The following is a 13,517-nucleotide window of genomic DNA, read 5'->3' on the forward strand; positions in this document are numbered from 1 at the left end:
TAACTTAATTACTATGATTATTGTGACTCTCCTAATAAAATTATGCTAGATTAATCATATGATTAATCTAGCATAATTTTATTAGGCGCCGGCCTATTAATATTTTTTTTTCTTCTTTTTATACAATTTCCCATGAGAAGAAATGCACCTATCTAGAAAATGAAAATAAAAAATTGCAGTTAGTATACTTGATCAGATATGTCCCTTTAGTGTAATACATATATTAATTACCTAATTAATTAATTAGTAGTAAACATAGAAAAGACAGATTACCTAACTATGTGCAGTCAGGTCATGTTTACTTGTTTTGGATTTTACATACTCTTAGCTAAGCCAGTAATATTTAACAATACCATACAAAGTGAAATTTTACTGTTTTTTTTTGTAAAGGCTTACTATTTAAGATTTGACGGCTAATATGCTGTGCAATGGATTAATTTGAAAATTAATAGAAATAATTCCCACTTCGAGTTAATTCTTTCCGACACCATTATTAATTAGGAAAGTAAAATTATATAATGTAAATGTGTGTGAACCAAAAAAGAAACCAATAAATCGAATGGCACAACCCAAAAAGAAATATACGGAGTATATAATATAATCAATTTTAATTAATACTCCCTCTGTCTCACGAAGCTTGATCCCTTTCTTTTTGACATGGGTTTTAAGAAACTGATATTTAATTTGTTAATTAAGTGTAAGAGCATCCGCAATGGGCTTACTTGATAGCCTACTTGATAGTGGTTGTGTTATTGAGTAAGTAGTGCTGCATTGGGGTTACTTGATAGCCTACTTGATAATATTAGTTTTGATTTTTATGTTTTTCATTTAAATTTAATTGCTCAAATTTAAATAAAATAATTTACTAATAATTAAAATTGCATTAAAATAAAGATCCTAAAAATTACATTAAAAAACACCTAAAGACATACATTAAAAATTATTTAAATCCTAAAAAATATATTTAAAACTAACACTAAAATATCTAATTTCAAAGAAAAGAAAAAAAAAAAAGAGAAACTCTCGTGCATACTCGAAGGCTCGAGTAAGCCTTCCCTGCAACGCTCTACTCGAGTAGGCGCTCGAGTAGGAGCGTTGCAGATGCTCTAATAGATGAAAAAATGGGATATTAAAGGATTTTTTTTTGTCATATAATAAAAGTGATCAAGTTACCTCAAAAAAGAATATTAATCAAGATTCGCGGGATGTATTGGAGGAGTATTTAACTAACAATCAAAGTTAAAAAAATTAGTAAATCCTAATCAACCCTCTAATCTTTTATTAAATTTTAGAAATTAAATTAAAAACGAATAAACTTTGGAAGCACCCCCAATCAATTTTTCAAAATTTTATTTAGCACCTCTTGTCTTCATTAGAAAATTTCGATCATACCTCTTATTTTTTTGCAAATTTTAAAAAATATTTTGTAGCAATAATATTATATTATAAAGAATTTGAGTCTAACCAGCTAGCTATTATACAGGTAGGTGAAGATTCAAGAAATCCAGTGTGGAAAGCCATAGGTTACGAGGTTGACAAAGATTCGCCGCCGCCGCCGTCGAGTTGTTCTCCTAAAGAGAGGCGGCGGCGGCCTCTAGAGAAGGGAATAGTGGAAATAAGAAACGAGACGGATTCCTCACTCCCCAAATCTCTCGCAGCGAAAGGCCTCAAGGTGTTAGAAACAGACAACAACGTGTGCACGGTGGAATGCGACGTAGTCATCGTGGGCTCGGGCTGCGGCGGCGGCGTCGCCGCCGCAACCCTCGCCGGCCACGGCCTGAAAGTGGTTGTTCTCGAAAAAGGCAACTACTACACAAACAGCGACTACTCCGCCCTCGAGGGGCCGTCGATGAACGAGCTCTACGAGTCGGGAGGGATTCTGGCGAGCTTGGACGGCAACGTGATGCTCATGGCGGGATCCACCGTCGGCGGCGGATCCGCCATCAACTGGTCCGCCGCCATCAAGCCGCCGCCCTCCCTACTCGAGGAGTGGGGCAGGAAACTGCCCCTCTTCTCGAGCGCGGAGTATGCGGAGGCATTGGAGAAAGTGTGTTTTCGACTGGGCGTCACCGACGGATGCGACAGAGAGGGTTTCCAGAATCGGATTCTGCGTACAGGGTGTGACAGACTCGACTTAAAAGCAGAGCGGGTCCCACGGAATTCGTCTAGCGACCATTTCTGTGGGACCTGTTGCTACGGATGTGTCAGAGGAGACAAAAAGGGCACCGACACTACTTGGCTTGTCGACGCCGTCAATGCCGGCGCGGTCGTCGTCTCCGGCTGCGAAGCCGAGAGGTTTCTGGTGACGAGGCGACGCTGCGTTGGAGTGACGGCGAGATCCGCGGCGGAGGAGGTTCGAATGAGGATACAGATTAGGGCTAGGGCTACGATCTCCGCATGCGGCGCGCTTTTAACGCCGCCTCTCTTGATCGTGAGCGGCTTGCGTAACCCTAACATCGGCCGGAACCTCCACCTGCATCCGGTGCTGATGGCGTGGGGGTATTTTCCGGAGGAAGGTTCGGAGATTCCGGGAAAGATCTACGATGGAGGCATCATCACGTCCCTGCACAAAGTGGTTGCTGATGATGGTAGTGTAAGGGCCATCATAGAGTCCCCGATCCTCGGGCCAGGGTCGTTCGCGGCCCTGTGCCCGTGGGAGTCGGGGGCGGAGGTGAAGAAGAGATTGATGAGATACTCCCGGACGGCTCACCTGTTCTCGATGATCAGAGACAGGGGAGCCGGGGAGGTCATGAGGCGGGGCCGGATCAAGTACGACGTTTCCGACGATCACGACAGGGAGAACATGAGGGCGGGGCTGCGCCGGGCGCTGAGGATACTGGTGGCGGCCGGGGCGGTCGAGGTGGGCACGCATCAGAGCGACGGGCAGAGGCTGAGGTGCGAGGGGGTCGGGGAGAGGGAGGTGGAGGAGTTTCTCGACACCGTGGTGGCGGGGGAGGGGCCGAGGGCGATGTCGAGGGCGTGGACGACGTATTGCTCGGCGCATCAGATGGGGAGCTGCAGAATGGGGGTGGATAAAGAGGAAGGAGCAGTTGATGAGAATGGGGAGAGTTGGGAGGCGAAGGGGCTGTTTGTGTGTGATGCGAGTGTGCTGCCGGGAGCTGTTGGTGTTAATCCAATGGTCACGATTCAATCAACGGCATATTGCTTGTCTAATAAGATTGCTCAAAGATTGAAGATGGAGAAGATGTGAATCTTCATTCTTTTCTTTATCAGCACATGCTTCATGATTCAACCATGTTTTCTTTCTTGTATTCATCATTTTTCTTCTTTAATACTTGCACCATGAGAGCATATATATTGAGGATATATTACCTTCTTATTCTAAAAATATATATATATATTACATTCGTCCATGAAAATTGAAGTCTTATTACTACTTCCGTTTGATTATAAAAACTATATATGATAAACATGCAGTTGATAAAGTAAATTAAACCAAACATTCTGCCTGTAAGATTCTAATGATGCAAATTGAAACTTGGTTATGTTATATGACAGGTGTTTTGACAAACAAAATCACAAATTATTTTGAAATTACAATTTAAACGCGACTTTTGAAATGTGGTAAATTAATTAAACCATCATCTTTTCAATTTTTGCAATTTCATTCCCCAATTTTTTTTTCAATCATCGGAGTGCTAAATTAGAGTTTACGTGGATTAAAAAAGATGATATTGTTTTTGTGAGGCCTAAACGAAGTCGTTTAGTAGAATTTCAATTAATTTTTCTTTTCAAATTATGAAAGGATGGTATCCTATATCTGCACTATAATTTTCAATATTCAACAATTTTATTGCAAACAATTTCGTAACATGAATATTGTATGGCGTAATAATCCACGTAATTAAACTCCAATTCAACAATCCGGCGACCGGAAAAAATTGGGGGGATGAAATTGCGAAAATTGAAAAGATGATGATTCAATTTGTCACACTTCAGAAGTCACGTTAAAATTGCAATTTCAAAATAATTCGTGATTTGATTTACCGAAACCCCTATATGATACTAACTGCAACCAAGGATTAATGTTTGGAAGTTAAAACAATAACAGATAGTTCAATTTGATGGGATGTAACTAACAATAATTAATGAAATAAAATTAATAGCTTTTGAAGAAAAAAATCATAAAAACAGAACCATAAACAGAAGATAGACATGCTTGAGAGATTGATATTTAGTCCACAGAAATTATATTAATGAATCTCATCGATACTCATGTAATCTTGAAATTTATTTGATTCTATTAGAAAATGTATAACAAAACTCAAAATGGCTCAATCTAAGCTCAAGCTTGGATTCAACTCAGCTATTCGATTAGCCATTCATTTATGAAGCTTATATGCCCCTCCAAATCCACCTGAAAAGTAGACAATCTTCATCAACACATGTTTCTTTCTTGTCTTCATCATTTGTCTTCTTTAATAATTACACCATCAAAACATATATATTGACACAACTGATTTATTTATAAAACAGAATTTATTCAACCAAGCCCAACATGAGATGAGATTAACAAACATTGCATAGTCTTGCTTTTTCGGTTGTGAATTCACATTTTAGCATTAAGTAATACACTTTGTGTCTATGGGCATAAATAGTGATGTCAATCCTTAGTTTAGATACAACTGTTTCTATAGATATACAAGTGATCTACTCAAAATAATTCCTTACAATGATCAATGAAGTTTGAGCCTTTGAGAATCATATCAATTGTGAAACAAATTGTTATCCAAACATGCATTTTCTTCAACCCTAGACATAATAATCCTATTAACTAAGTTCAAACAAAGAATATATATGGAATCACAAAAAAAAAAAATATATGAAAAGAGGTTGAGCAAGTCATGATGGAGAAAATGGATACTCACTTATTCCTTCTTCACTAGATCGCTTACTTCACTTCCTAATTCTTTAGAGGCACCTCAAAGTCAAACACAATTGTTTGCTTCTTTCACTTTATTCTGTATCAATACAAAAAAGAATTAATTAATGGGGAAAAAAAAAGCTAAGATGATAAGTCACTGTAAAAATATAAAGAAACTCAAAATAATTAATCTCCTATTGTTTAAGCACCAAACTAAGAAATGAGATCCATTGTCCCACAATTTTATGTATGTCATTATGTCCCATTCTTATATCTATTATTTTAATAATATTTTTTATAAAATAAATTATAATACTATGAATTATTGTTAATATTTATTTCAAAAAATTATTTTTTTTATAAAATTATATACCATAATTTTGAATTTTTAATCTATTAAGTATTAATTAATAAAAGTGAAATTAAATGACAGTAATTTTTTTTTTCAAATAAAATACACATACAACTGTTTCTAGCAAAAGATATTGATACTCACCGTCACGGGAAAATGTATTTGAGTCCATCAACTTCGAGGTTCCGCATTGCATACACAACATTGTCTAAACATAACTTAGGAACGTGTAGAATCATCAATTTTGTTAGACGAGGGAATTTAGGGAGGGATGTGATTGTGAAGCTTCTTCCTTGTGATTCTTTTTCTCCGCACCTATCTGATATTTCTCTCAAATTGAGGCAATCACCTATTTCCAAATAAGAGAGAGTCTCGCTGTTACTCAATAACCAATCAGCTGGCAGACATTTCACACCGATACTACTAATCTCCAAATGTTGAAGGCATGACGAGACATGACTTGGAACACTCATCAATTGCTCACACTCACTAATTATCAAATGTTGGAGGCGAGGAAATAGCTTCACTTCACTTCCATCCGAAATTTCTATTTCTGCCCACACTGCCAGCTTAGGCAAGTCTTTCAATTCCAACCTCTCGAGAGCTGGAAAAACAATGCGTGTGTCCTTGTTCACCATTCCGTAGAATGATGAATTTATACACTTCACATTGCTCAATCCTTTCAACTCAAGGGACTTGAGATTGGGCAACTGCCCCAACATTGGGATCTCTTCACATTCATCGCAGTACCAGAGTTCTAACGACATTAACTTGTTAAGTACCACCCAAGAGCCATGAGGCGCATCTCGAACTGCCATCTTTAGAGTCCATGATGGAAATCTTTTTCCACTGAATCTTTCAATCTTTAACTCCCTCAAATCTGAGTGAGGTTGAAGGCCTTCCAATACATCCTCATCATTTCTTTCACCTTCTCTGTTCCAATCTCTGTTCCAATCCCATTCCAAACACAAGTTCAATATTTTTGAGTTTTTGAATAAATTGGCTTTCCCAGCCTCTTCCTTGTCATGAACCCTATCGAGATTGCGAATCTTTAAATCCCCTGAAAGATTATTCAAACTTCCGAGTTCTTCGATTTTGCAGCCATTCTCGTCACCCACTGGAAAGTGGGTTAGCGTTTGGAGACAAGTTAATCTCCCAATTCCCATAGGCAACTCTACCTCCTCATTAATATAAAGATGCCTCAAGTTAATCAAGTACTTAATCGTACTTGGCAGTTTTTTCAAATACTCCGAGTTTGCTCTCAACGTCTGCAAGTGAAAGAATTCACCAATCCAATCCGGCAAATATTCAATCATTGTATCTGAAATGTCAAAATCTCTCAAATGTATCAACTTTTGAATCGAACTTGGCAGCTCTTTAACTATATAGTCATCAAGACGTAAAACATGCAAACTTTCCAAGTCTGAGAAGTTGATATCAGAAATATCAGCTTTGGATGTTATTAGTAATGTACGCAAAGATTTTGCCATTTCTTTTGGGATACGACTTGATTCCTCTCCACAGTTGTTGTCTCCGAGAATCATGTATCGAACTCGGCTGCTACCACCTGTACTGTTAGAGGAATTTGAAACAGAACAAGCGAGATCGTGCACAAGATCATGCATGCCGCAACTTTCTACATTTCCATAACGATCTCTCGTTGAAACTTGCAGTAAAGAGTTGTGCAGAAGGACGTTGATAAATTTTTCGCCCACAGACTCCATGTTATTAGCTTGAAGAAAACCTTCTGCCATCCACATCTCAATCAGTTCCTGTTTCATGATTTCAGAGCCTTTAGGAAACATCGCACAGTATGCGAAGCACTTCTTAAGTGATGGCAAAGACAAATTGTCGAAGCTCAGCCTCAATATATTTGTGATATTATCTCCTCCTTCATCGGCTGAAAGCCATTTCTCCTCGACTGAACGCCATTTTTCCTCAGATTTAATGCTCAGCACTCCCCCAACTACGTTGGCAGCTAATGGCAAACCTTGACATTTTCTTGCAATCTTTTTTCCAATGGCCGCAAATTCTGATGGAACGTTTCCTTCTCCAAAGGTTTTAACTTTGATTATCGACCAACACTCTTCGTCTGATAAGCCTTCCAACTCATGTGTATGAATTGGATTCACAATTGTAGCAACCTTCATACTTCTGGTGGTAACAACAATTGCATTTCCCTTAACAGAACTAACTCCCAACAAGGAATTCATAAACTCTTCCCATTTGGAACGATCTTCATTCCATACATCATCAAGTACAAGAAGATAAGTTTTATCTTTCAAAGCTTGTTGAAGCTTTGAAAGAATATCTTGCTTATTCTCACCTTCAACTTGATCATTCAACTCTTTGAGAATTTTCTTGAAAAGAGTTAATGCATCAAAATTTGGGGAAACATGCACCCAAATATGTGATCCAAACCGAGTCTCATCCTTCATATGATTGAAGACTTTTCTAGTCAATGTCGTCTTCCCCAATCCTCCCATCCCGACAATGGAAATGATGGAAACTGCGCGTTCATCATCAGTTGTGATGCTATTGGTAAGCATCTCAACTATTTTCGACGCAACATCATCTCTTCCAATAAAAATTGGATCAAGAGTGTATGAATCAGTTTCCAATGCAGCAATAACCAAAGTGGGCTCATCGGCAAGCCTCCCTACCAGGCCAAACTCGGTGGCCTCTTTGTTAATGGACTCCAAATTCTCATTGATTTCTTTGATTTTAAGAGCCATATTTCGAGAACGTGAAAGATTCTTGCAGCATGAGAAGCATGAGAGGCGTGAGAAGCATGATGGTACCTTTTCCTCCTCAGGCTCGGCGGGCTTGATTTGTTTGGAGAGAATATGATAGTTGAATTCATCCAAAACATTGTCAGCATCGAAAGCCACGTCTTCAAGATTCTTCAGCCACTCCTTGACAGCTTCGCTGGTGATGTCACGCGTCTCCGCGTCGTTCAAGAATTTCTGGATGGTTTTGAGACTCTTAGTTAGCTTTGCGGCATCTTTTTTGAGATCTCGGATCTGAGAGATCTCTTTCTTGCAGAGGTCGATGAGGTTTTGAACTAGAACTTCAACGGCAGCAGCAGCTCCTCCTCCTTCCATTCTTTAATTGTGATGATAACTTAGAGAAATAGAGAAATTGAGTGAGAGAGAGAGCCAAGGAATAAAATCGGATGAGTGATGATATGGATTTCTTTTTCATTTTTTGTATTTCAATCTTTGTCGAAACTCTTTTTAAAACTTTGACTTTGACTAGCTAGCTCATGAAAGATTTGGTGGGTAGTATTAATATAAGGGCAAATAGCGTTAAAATACCCAAAGTTTCGCCGAATTCGCGAATTTCCCCTGACTTTCAAAACATGGTATTAAAATTCATGAAGTTAATGCCGAGACGTGATTTTCCCCAGTTTTTGATCGGCGTCAAAACTTATGATGACATGGCAGCCGGGAATCCACGTAGGATTAAAATTCCGGCTGCTCAAACGACATAGTTTAGCCTATCACCCTAAAACGACGTAGTTTTATATTGAATTGAAGGATTTAAAGTAAATCAAGTACTAATTTCTTCTTCATTCCAATTTTAGGGTTCATGAGTTAATAGCCATCAATCAAATTCGATGTCTTCGTGGTGGTGGTGGTTCGCTGTGCAGCGGTGGCCGGCGACTGTGGAGCGGCGGCAAGGATGAGAGAGAGAGGCAGAGCCGGAGAGGGAGAGGGAGAGAGAGAGAGAAGAGAGGATCCGTTGCCGCTGTGCGTCGCGGTGGTCGTGGTTCGCTGTGCAGCGGTGGCCGGCGACTGTGAAGCGGCGGCAAGGACGAGAAAGAGAGGGAGAGAAGAGAGGATCCGCTGCCCTCTGTGCGTCGCGGTGGCCACCGCTGCACAGCGAACCACCACCACCGCGATGCACAGCCATGTTATTTTATTTATTGGTTAAACGACGACGTATGGCTCCAGTGGGCTCTTGTTTTATGACTCAACATTAGTCATTCCACGTGTGTGCCACGTCGAAACCATTAGTGGTCGGAAAACGTAATTAGGGGAAAATTAAGCATCGGAACCACGATCAAGAATTTTAATACCATGTTTTGAAAGTCAGGGGAAATTCGCGAATTCGGCGAAACTTTGGGTATTTTAACGCTATTTGCCCTTAATATAAATTAGTTACATAGAAATTTATATACATTAACTCTTTATAATGCGTTTTTTCCAATTAACAGACAAGAAAATTGTACATTCTTTCTTTTCCCGTTTTCACATAACACTTCAAGGTGTGGAAAAAAAAAATTAAAACAATCACCGCAAAATCCTCCTCGCCAAATAAGCCGAGAGTTGGGAGGAAGAAAATTACATATTTAGAAGTTGACATTGATGAAATTTTAAAAATAGAGATAAATGAGAGAGGTTTTTTTTTTTTAAATTACATTTAAGCATCAGAACGATTTCATTTTGATGTTTAAGTTGAAAAAATAATTTCAAAAAAACAGTTCATGTTAGACTCTGATGAGATGAATCATTCGTCATCAAATTTTGTATAGCAAACTATTTCATGAAAAACGCTAAATAGTTAAAGAATTTTTAAGAGAAAACAAAATTTAGAGATACAAAACACTTTTAACCCTTATTTTTATAGGGTTAATAGGAGTTCAAAATTTTTATAGGCCACTAACTTATGACGCTTTGCAAAAGTAGGCCACATTTTTTCGGGCTTGCAAATTTGGGCCATTTATTATTAATTTCGGCGTAAATGAGCCACATTTGGACCCGGTCGGGCTATAATGTGACTCACTTACGCCGAAATTAATAATAAATGACCCAAATTTGAAAGCCCGAAAAAATGTGGCCTAATTTTGCAAAGTGGCCTACAAAAAATATTGAACTCAATTAAATTGGTGGCTAACATTTGATTTTCACTATCCATTTCGCATATTTCGCACCATTAACACATTTGAGAATGTATATATATAATGAGAATAAGTGTAAATAAAAGAAATTTGAGAAAAATTCAAATAGTGAGATTTTAGATTGTTATGTAGAAGAGAAAATTAATATTTTCCTATTATATAGTATAAGATGTATTTTTATAAATATATAAATAATTATTGATATATTGAGGAACATATATATTTTTTTACACGGTGCAATTAGGATATCTTGATGAACATATATATTCCTACAATTTAATTTCGACCCTTCCACGTGTCGTCGAGCAAAGGCAATTATTTGTATATTTTAATGTATTTTTAAAATATTTTTAATTCATTTTTTATTTGTGTTTTTTTAATTATGATTATTTTATGATTTATTTTTACATGTGTATAAATATACCAAATAAAAGAATGAAATAAAATTCTACATCAGCGTTCGGGCTCCGACTATGAAATCACGCACGTCTCATGCGCAAAATAGCTCGATCAGGCCCAAATGTGGCTCATTTACGTCAAAATTAATTATAAATGACCCAAATTTACAAGCCCAAAAATATATGGCCTAATTTTGCAAAGCACTATAAGTTAGTGGCCTACAAAAATTTTGAACTCGGGTTAATAGTGTTTTATGTCCCGAACTTTCAGCATTTTCCATAAAATGTCCCGAACTTTCATTTTCTCCTAAAAAGTCTTAAACTTTCAACTTTTTCCATAAAATGCCCCGTTATACAAAATTTGGTGACAGAAAGATAATTTATCTCGCGCGGATGAAATATTTTGAAAATCTCAAGTGTTGAAATACCATATTATGAACTACTATTGGTGGAAAATGTTGAAAGTTCGGGATGTTTTGTCATCTTTCCATCATCGAATTTTGTATAGGAGGACATTTTATGGAAAAAGTTGAAAGTTCGGGACTTTTTAAGAGAAAATGAAAGTTCGGGACATTTTATAGAAAATGATGAAAGTTCGGGACATAAAACACTATTAACCCATTTTTATATATAAAAAGTGACTGTTAACCGAGTTGTACTTGTACTCATTAAATTTATAACGTTAATAGTTATATAGTACTCCCTCCGTCCCGCTATTCAAGTCCCATTTTCCTTTTTGGGTTGTCCCACCGATAATGTCCCGTTTCCTAAAAAGGAAATAATAAGGGGATGCTTAACATTAATTAAAACACTAATTATTCAACTAATAAACCCTTAATTAATTGATTTCCCCTCTATTCTCTATCTCTCTCTCTATCTCTCTTTCTCTCGTCTCTCTCTTTCTCTCGTCTCTCTCTCTCTGCGCCTGAGATCTCCACCGCCGTCGTCTGCTCGTCGCCGGAGGAAGCCTTCTCCTCCACCTTCACCGCCCTAGCCGTCTTCTCCTCCACTTGCCTTTCCCCTGCTCGTCGTCGGAGGAAGCCGCCCCCGCCGGATCTGTCCTTCTCCCTTCGCCGGATCTGTCCTTCGCCCCCGCCGGATCTGTCAAGGGAGGAAGCCGCCCTTCGCCGGATCTGTCCTTCGCCCTCGCCGGATCTGTCAAGGGAGGAAGCCGCCCTTCGCCTGCCGGATCTGTCCCTTGGCTGAGTGACAGCAATTCTCGTCGCCGCCCTTTTCCTCCCTCTGATCTCCTCCGCCTCTCACCTCTGATCTCCCCTAACCCTCTGCAAAACCATAACCCCGAATTTGGGTTGCAGATTTGGTTGGGGGAAATCGTTTGATTTCTAAGTTCGATTTGGGTGGGGTTGTGGTGCAGGCGGTGGTGTTGTGGTGGTGCAGGCGGTGGTGCTGTGGTGGTGCAGGCGATGTTGTGGCGGTGCTGTGGTGGTGGTGCAGGCGGTGGTGCTATGGTGGTGCAGGCGGTGCTGTGGTGGTGCAGGCGGTGGTGTTGTGGTGGTGCTGTGGTGGTTAATTAAACTAACATTAAGTTTTTTGAAGACACAATTTAACTCTTAATTTTAGTCTCCTTAATCTCCGTGCCGAAAAGAAACGGGACTTGAATAGCGGGACGGAGGGAGTAATATTTATGTTTACAAAGTATCATTTTGAATTTAAAGGTGTGAAGAATATTCATGCATGTCTCAATCCATATACCGCGAATGAAAATGTAAACACTAAACACAAATACCTGATCCTCACCACCAAATATTTATAGCTTGAAAATCTGTACCAAAAGCAATATAAAAAAAAGTCGAACATGAAGGATATTATTGTTAAGTAAATGGTGTAAACTATAAATAAAATTATGAAAATTATGTGTGAGCTAGATAGTGTCAAAAAATATGGCGCATAAACTCTTTAAGAGCTTATTTTGCCAAACACTTTAAAGGAGCTTATAAGCTCCTCATAAAATTTCCTATTGTAAAAATTGCGAAAATTCTTGCATCAACTGCACTCATCAATAAATATACTAAATTATTTACAGATTCAGTGCAAAAATTCTCACGATAAGAAGTTTTTATCTGAACAAACCTCAAAGTATCAAATATTATTCAAGTCGCAATGGTCTCATGCACAGGGCCGGCCCTTCTTCAATTCAAATGGGGCAAAGGCCTAGGGCCCCCAAATTTAAAAATAGTTCTATTAGTAGTATTTTCCTTAAAAAAATTATAAGTTGGTAATACTTATTAATTTTAAATGTATTAAATAAATATTATTTGATATTGATATTAAAGATTTATTTTAAAATTATAAGTGATACAAATGTGTTATACTTATCATAAGAAAATAAAGTTAATTGTAGAAGTTTGAGTTTGTCAAAACATCATATTGTTAATTTAATGTTTCAAATGCATATATTGTTAGTATACCAGTTATTGTAGCGTGAATAGAAATATTTTTTGTAAATTAAAATTGATAAAATCACATTTGCCGATTACTATGTCTGAAGAAAGATATATTAAATGTGCTAACAATTTTGTGCATTGAAAATGGGATATTGAAAACACATTATTTAGGGTAGGTAAACTTGATCTTAAAGATGTTATTGATGATTTAGCTTTTCAAAAGCTAGAAGATCTAAATTATTTAATTATTATTATTTAGTTTATTATACTTAATAATTAATAATAAAGTTAATGCCTAAGGTCTTGGGTACAAGTCCCTTATGGAGCGGCCTTTAAATCTCTTTATTTAATAATGTTTGTTTATAAAATAAGAAAAAAAATAATATATAAAAAAAAAAAACTCAAAATTTTATTTTAATAAGGGCCCATTTTTTCGTTTTCGCCTAGGGCCCCCGGAATGTCAGGGCCGGCCCTGCTCATGCATAAGATCACCAAATCTAAACTTTCACTACTTGTTTTAAAAGTGTGTTGAATTTTTCCCCACGATTGAATATAGTACATATCACACGAGGAA

The 13,517-nt window shown here is 37.8% G+C and overlaps 4 protein-coding genes across 4 annotated transcripts in view; 1 reads left to right on the forward strand and 3 right to left on the reverse strand.

Annotated features, from left to right (window-relative positions):
• Window positions 1–13,517, reverse strand: part of LOC130997035 (putative disease resistance protein RGA3) — a 65,411-nt gene that overhangs the window by 50,906 nt on the left and 988 nt on the right. The window lies entirely within an intron of this gene.
• LOC130997037 (uncharacterized) overlaps window positions 1–13,517 on the reverse strand; it is a 71,946-nt gene that overhangs the window by 24,872 nt on the left and 33,557 nt on the right. The window lies entirely within an intron of this gene.
• On the forward strand, window positions 280–3,351 carry LOC130997038 (long-chain-alcohol oxidase FAO1-like). The gene is made up of 2 exons (XM_057922318.1): window positions 280–291; window positions 1,358–3,351. The coding sequence occupies exons 1-2, from the start codon at window positions 280–282 to the stop codon at window positions 3,209–3,211; spliced, it is 1,866 nt and encodes a 621-aa protein (XP_057778301.1). The 3' UTR covers window positions 3,212–3,351.
• On the reverse strand, window positions 5,384–8,341 carry LOC130997039 (putative disease resistance RPP13-like protein 1). The gene has a single exon (XM_057922319.1). It carries the CDS (start codon window positions 8,339–8,341, stop codon window positions 5,384–5,386), a length of 2,958 nt encoding a protein of 985 aa, XP_057778302.1.

The sequence above is a fragment of the Salvia miltiorrhiza genome, chromosome 8, assembly GCF_028751815.1.
Source record: "Salvia miltiorrhiza cultivar Shanhuang (shh) chromosome 8, IMPLAD_Smil_shh, whole genome shotgun sequence".
NCBI classification, from domain to species: Eukaryota; Viridiplantae; Streptophyta; class Magnoliopsida; order Lamiales; family Lamiaceae; genus Salvia; species Salvia miltiorrhiza.

Excerpts from the sequence above, each read along its gene's own strand:
- LOC130997039 (XM_057922319.1), bottom strand. The coding sequence starts at position 8,341 with ATGGAAGGAGGAGGAGCTGCTGCTGCCGTTGAAGTTCTAGTTCAAAAC.